The sequence below is a fragment of the Dendrobates tinctorius genome, unplaced genomic scaffold, assembly GCF_039654945.1.
Source record: "Dendrobates tinctorius isolate UK_male_01 unplaced genomic scaffold, ASM3965494v1 ptg000048l, whole genome shotgun sequence".
NCBI classification, from domain to species: Eukaryota; Metazoa; Chordata; class Amphibia; order Anura; family Dendrobatidae; genus Dendrobates; species Dendrobates tinctorius.
The window spans coordinates 21,036,124-21,053,457 of NW_027361716.1; the positions used below are offsets into that span (position 1 = coordinate 21,036,124).

Sequence of the window (17,334 nt, forward strand, 5' to 3'; positions counted from 1 at the left end):
TGTTTTTTTCCACCACACGAAAAGTGGAATAAAGCGCAATCGAAAAGTCATGTGTAAAGAAAAAATCACTGAAAATGTCATCACCTAAGCACACTCAATGACAGCGGAAAAAAAAAAAGCTCTCAGAATAAGCAGAATTAGTTTTTTTTTGTAAAATTTTTAGTGTAATAAAGTAGCAAAACATAAAGTGATATAAATCTGGTTTCCATATTCCAAAAAATAGTGTGGCCTTATTAGTTGTACCGCACAATGAGCAGAGTTAAAAAAAAAAAATTGCTGTTTTCTTTTGATTCTGCCTCCCCAAAAATTGGAATAAGAATGTGTTCAAAAAATAATTTGTGTCCCAAAATAATGTTGAATATACCGTATTTTCCGCTTTGTAAGGCCTCTTTCACACTTCCGTTTTTTACAATCAGTCACAATCCGCCAGGTTTTGAAAAAAAACGGATCCTCAATTTTTTTTTGAGGATCCGTTTTTTTCCCATTGACTTGCATTAATGGCGGATTGTGACGGATTGCTGTCCGTTGCATCCGTTTTTTGTGAGGCTCCGCCAAAAGTTGCTGTCCGTCACCATCCTCAAAGATTTCAAAACAGAGCTTGTAACGTTTTTTTTCTCTGGCGGATCCTCCAGACACTCATTTAACCCGAAATTCTTTCTGGGTGCCGGACAAAAAAAAAAATCTCTCTCTCTCTCTCTCTCTCTCTCTCTCTCTCTCTCTCTCTCTCTCTCTCTCTCTCTCTCTCTCTCTCTCTCTCTCTCTCTCTCTCTCTCTCTCTCTCTCTCTCTCTCTCTCTCTCTTCCTTTAAATTTCTTCATTTTCAGGATCCGTCTGAAAACCGATCCTGTGACATCCGTTCACATCAGTTGACAACGGATCCGCTTGTCCGCTAACTGATGCAAAAAACTGAAGTGTGAAAGAGGCCTAAGACGCACTTTTTTTCCCCTCAAATTTGGGGGGAAAGCGGGGGTGCGTCTTACAAAGCAGACATGCCTTACCTAAGCTGTGATCTGGGGCGTCCGGCGGTTGCTGGCCGGTGCTGCGGGTGTCTCCGGTGCCGCGTTGTGTGCCCGTCAATGCCCAGGGCTCTGCCGACATTGTGCGACAGGCCAGAGCCCCGGCATTTCCTCGTTTTCCTGTGTGCCGGAAAAAAATGGCCGGTGGGGCTCTGGCCTGTCGCACAATGTCTGCAGGGCCCCGGGCATCGACGGGCACACAACGCCACACCGGAGACACTCGCAGCATCGGCCAGCAACCGCCGGACAAGCAGAGAAACTCGGCAGCAGCACAAGACCCTGCTGCAGCAGCAGCAGCAACGGCACACATCGGAGCCCCCCCTCATCCCTGAATGTGGCCTGCAGCATCACTCCACGCCTGCCTCCTCCAGCAGCGAGCCTGGGACCCCGCTACACCGCAGCCACCAACCCCGGTAAGCAATAAGATGCAAGGATTATAAGAGGCACGACCATTTTATTAAAAAATATTTTTTTTCTTATTTTTCTCCTCAAAATTTGTGGTGCGTCTTATAATTCGGAGCGTCTTATAAAGCGAAAAATACGGTAACTGACTCATCCACAAAAACAAGCCCTCACATAGCTCTGCTGTCAGAAAAAATTATAGATCTCATAGTATTGCTACTCAAATTATTTTTTTTTTGTAAAAAAAAAAAAAAAAAGTTTTGATGTATAAAAATGGCAAGATATAAAGAAAACAATATAAATCTATCTGTGATCGTACTGAAAAATAAAGTGATATGATCACATGTACTGAATGGTATACAAAAATGTTTATTCGTTCATTGTCAGCTAAAAATCAGAAGACTAGTTTCACATTTATTCTGTGCTCTACAACAAGCACTTATATTGGGGTCTCTTCTACATCTCCAAAAAACAGGACTCTCGCCTCGTTTTCAAAGACATTTTATCATTTAAGGCATGCACAAAAGTGCTGTAAAGTACATTTTTGTGCATGTCCTTAAAAGATGCACCCCCCAGAAAAGAGACCTTGCAAAGTACAGAGTGACTCCATCTGCATTATTATAGTGACTGGTTCCTGGGGGGGTTGTCTAAATCATTTTTTTTTTTTTTTTTTGTAATTTAAACATTACTAAAAGGAAAATGGGCCTATGCAACATTTTGGACACCCTGAATGGTTAGTACCTAGAAGTACCCCCTTTAGAAAGTATCACAGCTTGTAATCGCTTTTTGTAGCCGGCCAAGAGCCTTTCAACTCTTGTTTGAGGGATTTTCATCCATTCTTTCTTGGAAAATTCTTCCAGTTCTGTGCGATTCCTGGCTCGTCTTGCATACACTGCTATTTTGATATCTAGTCACAGATTTTCAATGATATTCAGATCAGGGGATTGTAGGATTAGACATTATAAAACCTTCAACTTATGCCTCTTGACGTAGTCGATTGTGGATTAGACATGTGTTTTAGGATGATCATTATCCATTTGTAGACACCATCCTAGTTTCAACTTCAGCTTTTTTTTTTTTTTTTTTTTTTCTTTTTTTTACAGATGGTGTTATGTTTGCGTCAAGAATTTGTTGAAATGTAATTGAATCCATTTTTCCCTTTACCCATGAAATATTCCCTGTGCCATTACCTGCAACACAACCCCAAAGCATGATTGATCCCACCCATGCTTAATGGTTGGCGAGATGTTCTTTTACTGAAGTTTTGTGCCATTTTTCTTCACACATACCTTTGATCATTGTTGCCAAATAATTCATTGGGCCACAGAACTTGCACAAAGAATTGACATGCTGCGGTTTTGAAGCCGCAGCAAATCCGCGCGGAAAAAAATGATAATATATATATTTTTTTGGGCTTAAACTACAAAGGAAATGTGTCATCTTTAACTTTAGGCTTTTAGAGATCATATTATCTTTAAATTGCTTAACCATTCACAATAACAGTAATTTTGGCCAGTGGGACCCAAACTTTTACATGCCACTTTGTCATGACAAAAAGTGTCATCACGATCACTGGTATGTGTAAAAGCGCTGCAGAGTTATTAGCACATAATGTGGCACAGGACAGATTGGTAAAGTTTGGCCTGGTCAGGAAAGGGTAATGTTGTTTATACACCTTGATAGCAGGGGCTGTTGGTGGCCATCGATTGACTCGACACCTGCCTCACCTAGTTATTTAATGAATGTGAAAGAATCTGTGTCAGTAGGCGCCCTCATTTAATTCCTAATTTAGGGCCACAGCTTTGTACATACTTTATTGTATTGTGACCTACATGTCTTCATTCCACATAGCAGAAGTGTTTTATGATGAGTCTTCAGTGTTCAGAGATGGTCCTGTCACTTGTATGTGTTGCTGTACTATGATCATTTGCTGTTGCGTTGTCTTATGTCATTTTTCTATTCATTATTTCTACTTGCTTTTTCGTATCTTGCTGCACTGCATACATTCACATCAACCACTGCGACTCTCAGTGCCATTTTCTGTCTGACACACACAGCTGTTTCATAGGAAGCCATCTACCTGCCGGTATGTGTTTGGCCTGAAGGAGGAAGCCCACAAAGACATACACACAGTTCTGCTATTTGTAGACTTGGTGTGACATTTTAAGTAAAGTATCCTCAAGTGTTTATGAACCTCCTGGGGACTTTTCTGTATCAGTGTGGCTTTATTTGCTGAGAAACTTTTTCTCTATCACATGTTTTTTGTCATTTGGTTAGCGTCTGTGGTTTTCCTGTTTCCATATACAGTATGTAAGGTTGTTGGTTATACACTTGCCTGTGTGGTGTGTAAATATGACTATATATTTATATATAATATATATACAAATATCAAAGAAATAGCACACCATAGTTGTAGTGCAAAAAAAAATATATATTTTAATGGCCTATTTGTGCACAATTTTTCAGCTTTGTGTGAGCCTTTTTCAAGCTTTATTTATATATATATATATATATATATATATATATATATATATATATATATATATATATATATATTATATTGTACAGTGGCTTGTGAATGTATTCACCCCCCCTCGGCATTTTTTTGTTTTGCCACCCCACAACCTGGAATTTCATCTTTTTTTTTTTTTTTTTTTTTTTGATGGTTTGCATCAGTTTATGTAAAGGACTGTCAACATTTGGTTTTCTTTTTATTCTGAAGCAAGCAGCAAAATAACTGAAAACTTCAGTATGCATCACTATTCATCCCCCTAAAGTCAGCACTTTGTAAAGCCTCTGTTTGTGGCAATTACAGCTACAAGTTGCTTTGGAGAAGTCTCTGTGAGCTTTCCCATCTTGTCATTGGGATTTTTGCCCATTCCTCAAGGCAGATCTGTCCCAGCTCTTTCCGGTTAGATGGCTTTCTCTGGTGAACAGCAATCTTCAAGTCTGACCACAGATTCTCCATTGGATTAAGGTCTGGGCTTTGACTAGGCCACTCCAAAACATTTACACGTTACCCCTTAAATCACTCAGGTGTTTCTTTAGCAGGTTGCTTTGGGTCACTGTCTTGTTAGAAGTTAAACTTCCATCCTAGTCTCAAATCACTGGCAGACTGAAAGAGGTTTTGCTCAAGAATATCCCTGTATTTGAGCTGTGTTGGTTTGGTGCCTGATATAGCGTTTACCTTCGAGGCCAAAAGGTCCAATTTTGATCTCATCTGACCACAGCACCATTTCCCATACATTTGGGGAGTCTCTCACATTCTGGCCACTCTTCCATAAAGGTCACCTCTTTGGAGTATATGGCTTATTGTGGTCGTATGGGCAGATACCCAGTCTCGGCTTAGGAACTCTGCAGCTCCTTCAGAGTTATCTTTAGTCTCTGTGCTGCCTCTCAGATTAATGCCCGCCTTGCCCAGGCTCAGAGTTTTGGTGGGCTGCTCTCTCTTAGCAGGTTTGTTGTGGTGCCATGTTCTTTCCATTTGATGACAATGTATTTGATGGTGCATCAGGGATTATCAGAGATTATGGTGTTTTTTTACAACTTTATCCCTGACTTGCTTGGAGATCTCCTTGGGCTTCTTGTTGTTGTTTGGATAGTGGTGCCTCTTGCTTAACCCTTTAGTGACCGAGCCAATTTTGAGTATAATGAGCAAGCCAAATTTTACAATTCTGACAAGTTTCACTTTATGTGGTAATAACTCTGGAACGCTTCAATGTATCCCACTGATTCTGAGAATGTTTTTTGGGACATATTGTACTTCATGACAGTGGTAACATTTCTTCGATATGATTTGTGTTTATGCATTAAAAAATGGAAATTTGGGAAAAATGTTGAAAATTTTGCAATTTTTAAACTTTTAGTCTTTGTGTCCTTTAATCACAGAGTTATGTCTCACAAAATAGTTAAATATGGATGTTTCAGAGCGCTTCCTTCAGAGGATCCTTAACCCAGTTTGCAGTGAGAGGGTTATACAGCCAAAGAACCTAGTATCTCTGATGTTGACTCAGATGATATTTTATTGGCTATGTATAGCAAATACAAATTGGATGTGGTTCCTCAGTTAGTATAACCACACCCATTAGCAATGAAAATGGGGTATAAATAGCTTACAAACTCAATTTATTATACACCTGATGAAGGCCTAAATGGCCAAAATGCGTATTCTTTTTAATAAGTTTTTGTCTTTTATAAAATGTTGTATTTGCTATACATAGCCAATAAAATATCATCTGATTCAACATCAGATATACTTGGTTCTTTGGCTATATAACCCTCTCATTTGAAAATTGGGTTAAGGATTCTCTGAAGAAAGCCCCCTGAAACTTCCTTATTCACAATATCCACGTGGAGGGAATTTTTTTCTGGGAGAGGAAAATCATCTCCATGTTATTACAGACGGGCAGCATACCAGTGGAAGGATCAGCCTTGTTTGCAAACATTTCTCAGTGTTGTGCCTCCTTGCACAACCACACCAGGTGAGCAAGATTTAATTTGCACTTATCTCACCAAGTAAGCTTCACTCATCTACTGCGCTTAGATAGCGCTCTCCCTCTATTTCCCCTCATTTTCGCTTTCCCCTCATTTTCGCTTTCCCCTCATTTTCGCTTTCCCCTCATTTTCGCTTTCCCCTCATTTTCGCTTTCCCCTCATTTTCGCTTTCCCCTCATTTTCGCTTTCCCCTCATTTTCGCTTTCCCCTCATTTTCGCTTTCCCCTCATTTTCGCTTTCCCCTCATTTTCGCTTTCCCCTCATTTTCGCTTTCCCCTCATTTTCGCTTTCCCCTCATCCGCGCTTTCCCCTTATCCGCGCTTTCCCCTTATCCGCTCTTTCCCAGGAGCTAATTCACAAAATAGTTAATAAGTAACATTTCCCACATGTCTACTTTACATCAGCACAATTTTGTAAACATAATTTTTTTTTGTTAGGAAGTTAGAAGGCTTGAAAGTTGACCAACAAAATTTACAAAACCATTATTTTTAGGGATCACATCACATTTGAAGTGACTTTGAGGGGTCTATATTACAGAAAATGCCCCAAAGTGACACCATTCTAAAAACTCCTGAGTTTTCTCCTGCAATTTCTCCTGAGTACGCCAGTACCCCATTTGTGGGGGGGAATCTACTGTTTGGGCGCACGGCAGGGCTTGGAAGGGAAGGAGGCACCGTTTGACTTTTTGAGCACAAAATTGGCTGTATTCGATAGCAGATGCCATGGTGCGTTTGGAGAGCCCCTGATGTACCTATACTCTGGAAACCCCCCTCACAAGTGACCCCCCCCTCACATGTGACCCCATTTTGGAAACCACACCCCTCAAGGATTTTATCCAGGGGTATAGTGAGCATTTTGAACCCACAGGTATGATACAGAATTTGATAACATTAGGTCATAATATTGAATATGTTTTCATTAGTGTTGAGCTCATGTGCTTGCTACTCCAGTTTGCATCGGGTGCTCGGGTATGCACCAAATATCGCTGGTGCTCAGGTTCCAGCACCACATGTATTGCGGCTGTTAGACACCCAGAAAAAAAAACATGCAGGGCTCTGCGATACTCCATGCATACCCAGGCACCCGGTGCAAACTCGAGTAGCGAGCACTTGCGCTCAACACTAACCGTCATATCGTTGTCATTTTATTTATTTATTTTTTATTTTTTTTTAACCTTTGAAAAAAAAATCAATTTTAACCCTAACATATCCCTAACCCTAATCCTAACTGAAAAGAAATGAAAAAAGTTTCATTTTTTCTATTTTATAATTTTTATCTAATGTCAAGATTTGATTTACAATTTTTTTTTATTTTTTATTTTGATCACTGTGATCGGGTCTATTACAGTGATCAAAAGGAACCAATAGTAAAATTACTGTGCCTGCCATTTTTTTCCCCAGGAAGATGACGCGGATGCCCGGGGTCAGAGAAGGAAGGCATGGCGGAGGTATCAGATTAGAGGAGAGAGAAATTACCTTTAAATCAGACTTTTTTTTTTGTGATCGCTGTTATAGGGACAATCATGTGATAGGGAACAATAAAAACTGGCCCTGATCATGTTCTCCAGAGTATTGGTTACGCCCGGTAGCTTAGACCCCGGAGATTTTCTGATGCTGGGGGGAGCTACACCCTTATTTCTCAGCGCCGTGAAAAAAAACAAACTATGGAATAAGTTCCCTTGACTAAGGAATAAGCATTCTTCACTGCTGCCTGTCATTAAGGCATTAATGGTGTTGCAGCCTCTGTGGCCTTTCAGAATAGGTGTGTACATACTGACAGACATGTGACACTTAGATGGCACACAGCTGGGCTATCTTCACTAAGCATGTGACTTATGACTAAACATGTGACTTATGAAGGGAATTGATTGCACCCGAAATTTTTAGGGGCTTCATAACAAAAGGGGTGAATACATATGCACATGTCAAATTTTAGTTCCTTGATCCCATAAATTTAATTTAAGCCTTTACTTTTTTTTTTACTTCACTTCACCAATTTAGACTTTATAGCGGTGATGCATTACTTCAATGCTCTTACTGAGGGAAGGAGATTGTTGGCTAAAATCTTGAGATACTTGACCCCATCCATCTTCCCTTCAGTACGGTTCAGTCTTCTGTCCCCTTTGCAGAAAAGCACCCCCAAAAGTATGTTTCCCTACTATGCTTCACGGTTGGGATGGTGTTCTTGAGAGTATACTCTGCCTTCTTCCTCCAAACACGATGAGTGGAGTTGATACTTAAAAGTTCTATTTTGGTCTCATCTGACCAACATGACCTTCTCCCATACCTCCTCTGGATCATCAAGATGGTGATTGGTGAACTTTAAACGGGCCTGGACATGAGCGTGTGTGAGCAGGGGGGACCTTACGTGCCCTGCAGGATTTTAATCCATGACAACATAGTGTGCTACTAACAGTAATGTTTGAGACTGTGTTCCCAGCTCTCTTCAGGTCATTGACCAGGTCCTCCCGTGTAATTGTAGGCTGACTCTTGGCCTTTCTCAGAATCATCTTTACCCTAGGAGGTGAGATCTTGCATGCAGCCCCAGACCAAGGAAGATTGATAGTCATCTTGTGTTTCTTTCATTTTCTAATAATTGTGCCAACATGGGACAAGGCTTACAAATTATGTTGGTTGCTTGTGATCTATGGGTCTATTTCAGGGAAGGGCTTGCATATTTTAGTAAGACAATACTAAGCCACATAATGCATCCATCACAACAGCATGGCTCCACAGAAGAAGAGTTAGGGTGAGGAACTGTCTACCTGCAGTCAAGACATTTCTCCAATAGAAAACACTTGGTCCATTTTGAAGTGAAAAAACTTGCAAAAAAAGACTCCTAAGGCTGGTTTCACATTTGCGTTTTTTAGCGCTGGAAAAAAACGCTAACCTGCGCATGCGTTTTTTCCCCTATATTTAACATGGGTGCGCATACCTGCGCGCTGCCATGCGCATGTATGCGATTTTCATGCGCTGCGTTTTTTTGGGGTATGCGTTGGTATTTTCCAGACGCAGCATGTTGCATTTTTTGGCCCTGCAAAAAAGCGCATGCGCACATATGCGCACGTTTTGCGCTAAAAATGGCCATTATAGCCTATGGGTGCGCATATGTGCGCATTGGCATGCTTATGTATGCGTTTTTTTGCACAAGCGTTTTTTTTTTTTAACCATGGAATTTAGGGGTTTGGGTTAGAGTTAGGGTTAGTTAAAGGGGTTTAGGGTTAGGGTCAGGGTCAGGGTTAGGGTTGGGGTTAGGGTCAGGGTTAGGGTTAAGTATGGTTTGGTTAAGGGTTAGGGTCAGGGTTAGGGTCAGGGTTAGGGTTAAGTATGGTTTGGTTAAGGGTTAGGGTCAGGGTTAGGGTTAGGGTCAGGGTTATGGTTAAGTATGGTTTGGTTAAGGGTTAGGGTCAGGGTTAGGGTTAGGGTCAGGGTTAGGGTTAGGGTCAGGGTTAGGGTCAGGGTTAGGGTTAGTTAGGGTTTAGGGTTTGGGTTAGGGTTAAGTATGGTTTGGTTAAGGGTTAGGGTCAGGGTTAGGGTTAGTTAGGGTTAGGGTTAGTTAGGGTTAGGGTCAGGGTTAGGGTTAGTAAAGTCTTGGTTTGGGTTAGTGTGAGGGGCCACCTAATGTTGGAAAAAAACGCAAACGCGGTAAAAACGCACTAAAAACGCTTACAAACGCATAAAAACGCTGCGTTTTTTTCATGCATGCTCATAAAAATGCTTGAAAAAAACGCAGCAGTTGTATGCTTTTGTATGCGTTTTTTTAATGCGTTTTTTTGCGGGAAAAACGCGCTGCAAAAAAAAGCAAGTGTGAAACTAGCCTAAACCAGACAAGAATGGGACAACACTCCTCTCCCAGAATGCCACAAATTGGTCTCCTCACTTCCGAGACCTTTACAGACTGTTGTAAAAGAATAGTGGATTCTACACAATGGTAGACATGGAGCTGACCCAGCTTGAGTTGTGTTGTTGCCAACAGTTTCTAATTGAATTAATTTTTTCAATTGAAATGTAAAAATGTGCAACGTTTAGCTTCTGATCTGGGTTCTAGGCTCTGCTGTGAGTAAAGTATGACTGTAAGGTTTCTGTAACCACGGTCTTCACGTCACTGAATACAGATTTTACCTGTGAATTGAGCATTTTCTGAATGATCAGTCCTGGAGGAGTTGCTTATTTTCGTGTATACTATTGATTTATGGAATAAAAATTAAAACAACAGTTACTGGTAACGTAAAGGGCAGAGTTCTCCGTTTATATATTTACATTCTTGTGACTGGTCGTCTTTCAATGTATTTTGACCGTGCACACTTTTTACACCTTTTTGTTTAAATGAAAGGTGATTGATTGACATTGTTCATTGATTCCAGGTGAACATGGTGATGGATTTGGATGGTAGTGACTTGGTGGCAGAGAAAGCAGATAGGAGAGAATTTGTGGGCCTGCTGAAGAAGATGTTGATGATCGATGCTGATTTGAGGATCAGTCCGGCTGACACCCTAAGCCACTCCTTTGTTACCATGAAGCACCTCCTCGATTTTCCCCACAGCAATCAGTAAGTCACAATTCGGCACATCTGGCAGAACACTGTTAGATTTCTGAGCAGCATTGTAAATCCCGGGCCGGTATTGTCCTTTTTGGCTCACACACAGGGTACCCTTTACTGCCACAGAAGACTGTAACGCAGCACAACTGTGCACAGCACGCGGTGTATAATGGTAATGGGATTTCTCTGTAGATGTCTAATCTTCACTTTTATAGAAGTAGAATGGCCCTTCACAGCCTTTATGCACAATGGGGATTTGTCCTGTTTTTGTTCAGAGTGTGCCAAAGACTTAAAGGGCGATGGGGTCAGGGGTTTAGGCATTCGTCCTCATGTTTGGTCGGGACCACGAGCCTGATTTATTGTGTCTTGTCTCCTGTTAGCTTTATACTTCAGAGTGTTCATTACCATAGATGAATGGAGTCTCTTTCCTAATGAATTTCTGTATTTTTACTTTGTTACAATAGCCTTTAGATGAGTGCATATTTACTTTGGGTTTTAGACTTTGATTGTATCAGAATTAGAAACAAACATTTCTGAAAAGCATTTTTGGGGGTTTGCTCAACCTGATATGGCTTCAGTTTATAGTGCAGCCATGACCTCGGTGATGGACCTCCGTAATGTTAATGGGTCAGTCACATCACTGACACTATAAAAATCCCTGTTCCTTCTGTCAAATCTACCAGTATGGCTCTGTTCACATGAGTTTTGTGGTTTCTGTTTTTTACAGAAGCTATATATGGCAATGCCAGAACCGTGGCATGCACCAGTGGTGACTATATGACCCCACTAAATTATAACGGGGTCCTTTATTTTTTCACCAAGGTGTTTGTCATTTGAATGGGAGAAATCGAGCTGCATACACTACTGTTCTTCATGTCAGTGACAGAATCCACAACTAGGACTGGAAGTGGAGCCAAGCCAATAAGAACAGTCTAAAAGGCCCCGTCTCACTAAGCGATCTCGGTAGCGAGATCGCTGCTGAGTCACAACTTTTGTGACATAACAGCGATCTCACCAGCGAGATCGCTGTGTGTGACAGCGATCAGCGAGCGGCCCCCCTGCCGGTATCGCTGATCGCTGCAAGAAATCTCTGGACATTTCTTTTGTCGCTGGTCTCCCGCTGGCCAGCACGCATCGCTGTGTGTGACCGGCGGGAGACCAGCGATCAGGTGTAAAAAATAATAAAAAAAATAAAAAATATAGTTATTCTCACCTTCCGACGTCCCGTTCAGCCATCCTGCCTCTCTCCACGCTCCGGTCCCAGTGATCCTTTGCACGAATGACCGCGAGATGTCACGGTCTCGCGGGATAACAAAGTCTCACGGTCATTCGTGCAAAGGATCACTGGGACCGGAGCGTGGAGAGAGGCGGGATGGCTGCGAGGGACGTCAGAAGGTGAGAATAACTATATTTTTTATTTTGATTCTATTTTTTACAGCGATAGCCAGCGATGCCAGGCGCTCGGCATCGCTATGCTGATCGCTGGTGAAGCTGTCTGTGTGACAGCCCGCCAGCGATCACATAGCGACTTACCAGCGATCCTGACACCTTGATATCGGTGTCGGGATCGCTGGTAAGTCGCTTAGTGTGACGGGGCCTTAAGCTTTATAGAAACCAAGACTGGCGCTACTAACACTAGCCTGGAACGTCATGTCATGCATGGTGTAGACGTATGACACATCATCACAGAAAGAGTGTGTATGAGAGTCGCAGTTAGGCTAGAAACTCAGGCATTTCTTCCTTTGCCATGTCCCACCTCCTTTCCTCGGCACAGGCCTCATCCCCTATGCCATGTGGTCCCAGCCAGTATTTCCATGAGATGCCATTTGCAGCATGTACCCTGACAGGACATGGACAGTGTGACTGCAATGAAATATTCACCAAGCTGTTGGCGCACAGTCTCATTCTTAAATAGGTCAAAGCTGCCGTATAGATTAAAACGACGAGACATATGGGAGCCTTGCGATTTATACTATTGAGCACAAACCATGTGCCTGCTACCGAAGTCAGAGCGGTGAACTCCACACATCCTGGTTACTCGTAAGGTTGTCCAAGGGTATAAAGAGCCAAATGTCACATGGTGGCATCCAAAATACTGCCCAGGTTCAGTGCAAGGGAGGAAGCGTCTCTCCGTAGTTCCTGGTTAGTTGGTGACAAGGAGATTGTAAAGGGAAGCAGTGACTAGATTCATGCTGCCCGAACCAGGGGTGTCATGTATTAGAGGCTTTCTGTGCGATTGCAGCCGGTATGCTTTACTATGAAATTCTGTGGCAATTCATAGAAAACCTAGCTTAAAAAGCCAATTGGTGCTTATAGTGAGAGACCTGACGAGTCCGACATGGTCTGTGGCCGGCTTCTTCCTGTACTGCTGGAAGGGATTGACAGGTCTTTCCATATGTGCCTATGTGGGAGAGCCTAATCAGTCCCCCATAGCGGAGTGCGGCGGGGCTGTGCCAAGCTGGTCGTGGAATCCTGGCTGCAATCACGAGTAAGCCCTCTGATCCATCCAGCCCCCGGTCCGGCAGCATTATCCTAGTGACAGGTTCGCTTTAATGCCCTATGCAAAAAAAAAAAGGAAACAAAGCCTGACACTGGGCTCAGCATTGGCTCTTTCCAGACTGTGTGCGAGCCTGTTTGGTGGTCTTCACAATGCTGTGGTGAATGCATGAGGAGTCCAGCTTTACTGTCCACAATAAAGCCATAGTCGGCATTGTACTGGGCATGATGGCTAGGTCAGATATGAGCAGTGACTGGTGGCCAGTGGGACACTGAATGGAAACAAATGACGGCTTTTGGGTTATATCCATGTCAGTGTTTTGAAATCATGTTTACTATGAAGCCCAAATGAAACTTGTTTTTCTTTTTCAGTGTAAAATCGTGTTTCCATATCATCGACGTTTGCAAGTCTCGTCCCAACCTCTGTGACGCAGCTAACCGCAATAAGACATCAGTCATGAGACCGATCGCCCCTGCCAACGCCACCAACCTTCCCGCTGGGTTTACCAAAATTGGCAATGTCAGAAGTCAGGTGTGTGCTAAATTCCTGAGGATTCTGTAGTCGGTTGTACATTGTATTGGGTGTATTCTATGAGACAATCGTCATGTTCAGTGACATTCAACAGTTTGGGAGTATCCAGAGTATATGAAGAGGCACATGAGCGATGTCCGTCTCAGCCGGTGCCTACTGATAGGCTTCCTAGAACTTGTAAAATGAAGCCATACTGCTTGTCCTTGTTGGGCTGCAGACCGAATGCCTTGTAAACAGCTGGGTTTTTCTTAATAATTACTTTGTGGAATGGGAGTAGTGTGCCATCTAGTGGCTGAATAGAACTTTGCATGATTAAGGGTGTCAATCTCATAAGTTCAAATGGTCCATAAGGGTATGGGGAGCTGACAAGAAGCCGATCCAAACAACATAAAAATATTTTTTTTATTAGTATAACCAAATCTAAAATATCTTTTTTTTTTTAAAAAATACATAAAACAGGCAGGGCAAGAAAAGCCTCCAATAGAGGGGAGGCACCACCAATGATTGCCAGAAGAGGTTAGTACGAATGGGGGTAGGTAAGGGAGAAGGTGGGTCATTGGTTTTATGCAATTTAAAAAGCCAGAGAGGAAAAAAATTGAAAAAGGAATGCTAGTGTTTACAGTGGATGGAACTCCTGAGTAGGATGGTCCTGATTAATAATCTAGACCCATTCAGTCCTGACATAAGTGTGTACCAAAGGACATATCACATAGACCAATTCCCTGCTAAAACTCTGGCTAGATAAACCCCTCAACACGACTCAAATCCGTACTGGACAAATGTCCTTATTTTACCAACCCTGGGAAGGTGGTAAGGCGGGGGCTACGTCCCGCGGAGGGCTGCGTCCCGCTCACACCCAACAGGTTCCATTTCACTGATGGCTTCTTCCGGGGGCGAGCGTCCGCTTAGAATTGTGTTTCAGCCCACATCTGGTGATCATTATCACCTGTTTCCTAGAGCTGGTTATTCCTGCACTTGACTATAATCCTACAGAATCCCTGACATAGTGCAAGGCTACCTAGAAGAATTGATGCTATTTTGAAGGTAGTGTCATCACACCAATTCTTTGATTTAGTTTATTTTTCTCCTTTGTTCATTCATTTTCTATTCTGCGGACATCCGCCAATATGGCACAGCTTACGCTGAGCAGTAGGAGAAGATACTGAACCACGACTGTCACTCGGAGGAGTGCCGCCCCTACCATCAACAAGGCAGGGGCAAGCTGGAGAGCGGAGTGCTGCTCCAGACATGTTCACAATAACCCAGGTCTTCAGCATTCTCTCTGCAGAATAGTCTTAAAACATGATTTTTTATTTTTATTTTGCTTTTCATAAACAGCCAATCACATTGGGCCCATGCTGGTCCACACCCCAATGTGCATTGTACCTCTCCAGCTAAGCACTTTTATTACTGGACACTCCAGGTCTGTGGGTGCCACATATCATCTGTCAGTTCTGGTTTCCAGTAGGGTCCTGAATAGTAACCATCACCCCCCATGCCATAGAATGTATATGGAAATCGATTGCCTTAATTAGAAATACCCTTAAAGGGGTTGTGCAGCACCTCTCTCTTTTACACGGTCTGATATCAAACACATCTAATGCCTGAAGAGATGGCGCTGCGCTTTGGGTGAGATCGTTACTGAGGCCACCCTCCAGTGCCTGGGAGGTCTCGGGCATGTATCCTTTTCTGTATCTTCTGGTTTCTTGGACAGTACTGCCAATGTCGGGTCATGTGAAGGAGTGCGGCATCGCACCACCACTGTGAGGGCCTGGACCGGTCTCTATACCAGCGATCATGTGTTTGCTGCAGACTTTCTAATGTGCTGATACTTTATTGAATAAATTGCAATGTATTGTTTCAGGCGTTACCAACTTCGGGGCATTCAGTCATTCACCCCGGGATCCCAGTGCAGGCAGGAACTGCTCCGTTCGGCTGCAATGAATCTTTTCAGCAGACACTGATCCTTTGCCCGCCAACTCTCCAAGGTGTGTTGTTAGCCATTATCAGACTGCAGTGCTGAAGAGGCTTGTGTCTCTTGCATGTAGAGGACTGATTTGGTTTTATTCTCTCATTTTCCTAAACCTGACTTATTGCTTTAACTGACTAATAATTTGATAATTGAATAAGGCTCCTTGTTCTTGCAGGAATCCCACCAAATCATGGCAAGCCCACAAGTTATTCTGTGAGAGTAGATAATGCTTTACCCTTAGTAACACAGGCTCCGGCCCTTCAGCCTTTACAGATACGACCAGGTGTCCTTTCCCAGGTGAGCTTTTCTTCTAGAAAGCTTTATAAATGAGTGATTATGGTTTTCATGCTATTTTTTTTTTTTTTTTTTTAATGTAATTAAAATCTTTCCATGTTACAATTTCAGCACACTTGGTCAAATGGAACACAACCAATATTGGTTCCTGCCTGGCAACAGGTGACAACTGTGGCGCCAACTACAACAACACTTGCCTCCGATACCATGGCTGGACCACAGAGATTGGGGGACTGGGGGTAAGTTCCAGTATGTACAAACCTCCCATACTGGATCAGTCAGATTGGCTGGATTAGCAGTATGCAGTTGGTATTGGAGACCATCTAATCATCTGCAACTTCTGTCTTCCAGCACTCCTCTCTTGCTGCTGTATTGACATCTCGCTCATAGCGTAATGTCGGACACTGCTGGCTAAACTGCCGTTCACTATTGGAGACTGACTGCACATTAGGGCACTACCTTCCTCAGGAGCAAGCACACTCCTGAGGTGCCAGCCCCTCTGCAAACAGCAGCAATAACCCGGTTACATAGGCACAGAGTTATGGGTGTTGCACTAGCCTGGGAAAAGTTAAGGGTTCAGAGCAGACAAGACTTGCCAAATGAAGCAATAAGTAAAAAGAACTGAACTTTATTTACTCATTAAATCACTTTCTTTTTGCCGAAATTCAAATGGCGAACTCTAAAATGTAAAATAAATTATCATATTTAGCACCACCTCTGAAAAAGCCAGCCACTATAAGGCTATGTGCCCACGTTAGCGTTTTTAAACACTCAGAAAACCGGACTTCTTCCCAGAAACCGCGCGTTTTATTTCCGCGCGGTTTCTGGGAACATTGGAAATGGCTAAAAATGCGGACCTATGCTGAAAATAATGAGCATGGTGCGTTTTTAGCCGCTAAGCGTTTTCTGAGCGGAAAAAAAAACGCATGCATTGGCACAAAAAGCCAAAAATGCATTAAATCTTTTACGCGTTTCTGAAGCGTCTGATCCGGCACAAACGCTTACAAAAACGAAAAGTGGGCACACAGCCTAAAACTGACAGCCAAAAAGTAAAAAAAAAGTTACAGCTCTCAGAATATGGTAGCTTTTATTGATATATTATTTTATTCATTGTTCTTTTTATTTTGGGGGGGAGGGGGGTGATGCGTTGTTTTTTTTAATACATACAGCTTTGGCAAAAATAGAGAACACTGCACAGTTTTATTAAAACCAGCTTCTCTACATGTCTGACAGCCATGCCATTCCAGTGTCAGCTGAATTCCAACCAGAGGACACCTCATTCTACTTAATGAGCTTCTGATTAGGTGATCACCTGAACCAAATCTTATTTAACGAAGGAAAGTATAAAAAACCCTGCTGTGCTATTCACAATCCTCTTGCAATAGGAAAAGCTGGATGGCAAAACAAGTGCTAGGAATATCCCAAAAGTACTAGGAATGAAAAAATAACTTTTAAACATGGCAAAGGAAAATAAATACAAAATGTAGTGCTTGGAATTTCAGAGACATGTTGTCAATAGTTTATAGAATAAAAGAGCAATTTATACTTTACTCAAAAACATACCTATAAAGAGAAAAATCAGACAAACT

At 42.4% G+C, this 17,334-nt stretch overlaps 1 protein-coding gene across 2 annotated transcripts in view; it reads left to right on the plus strand.

The window, feature by feature from the left end:
- Window positions 1-17,334, plus strand: part of HIPK3 (homeodomain interacting protein kinase 3) — a 184,342-nt gene that overhangs the window by 156,820 nt on the left and 10,188 nt on the right. For both annotated transcript variants that reach the window (XM_073576340.1, XM_073576341.1), the window contains 5 exons: window positions 10,276-10,460; window positions 13,320-13,479; window positions 15,344-15,467; window positions 15,627-15,748; window positions 15,857-15,984. In XM_073576340.1, coding sequence (XP_073432441.1) covers window positions 10,276-10,460; window positions 13,320-13,479; window positions 15,344-15,467; window positions 15,627-15,748; window positions 15,857-15,984 — 719 coding nt within the window. The remainder of the gene's footprint in view (window positions 1-10,275; window positions 10,461-13,319; window positions 13,480-15,343; window positions 15,468-15,626; window positions 15,749-15,856; window positions 15,985-17,334) is intronic.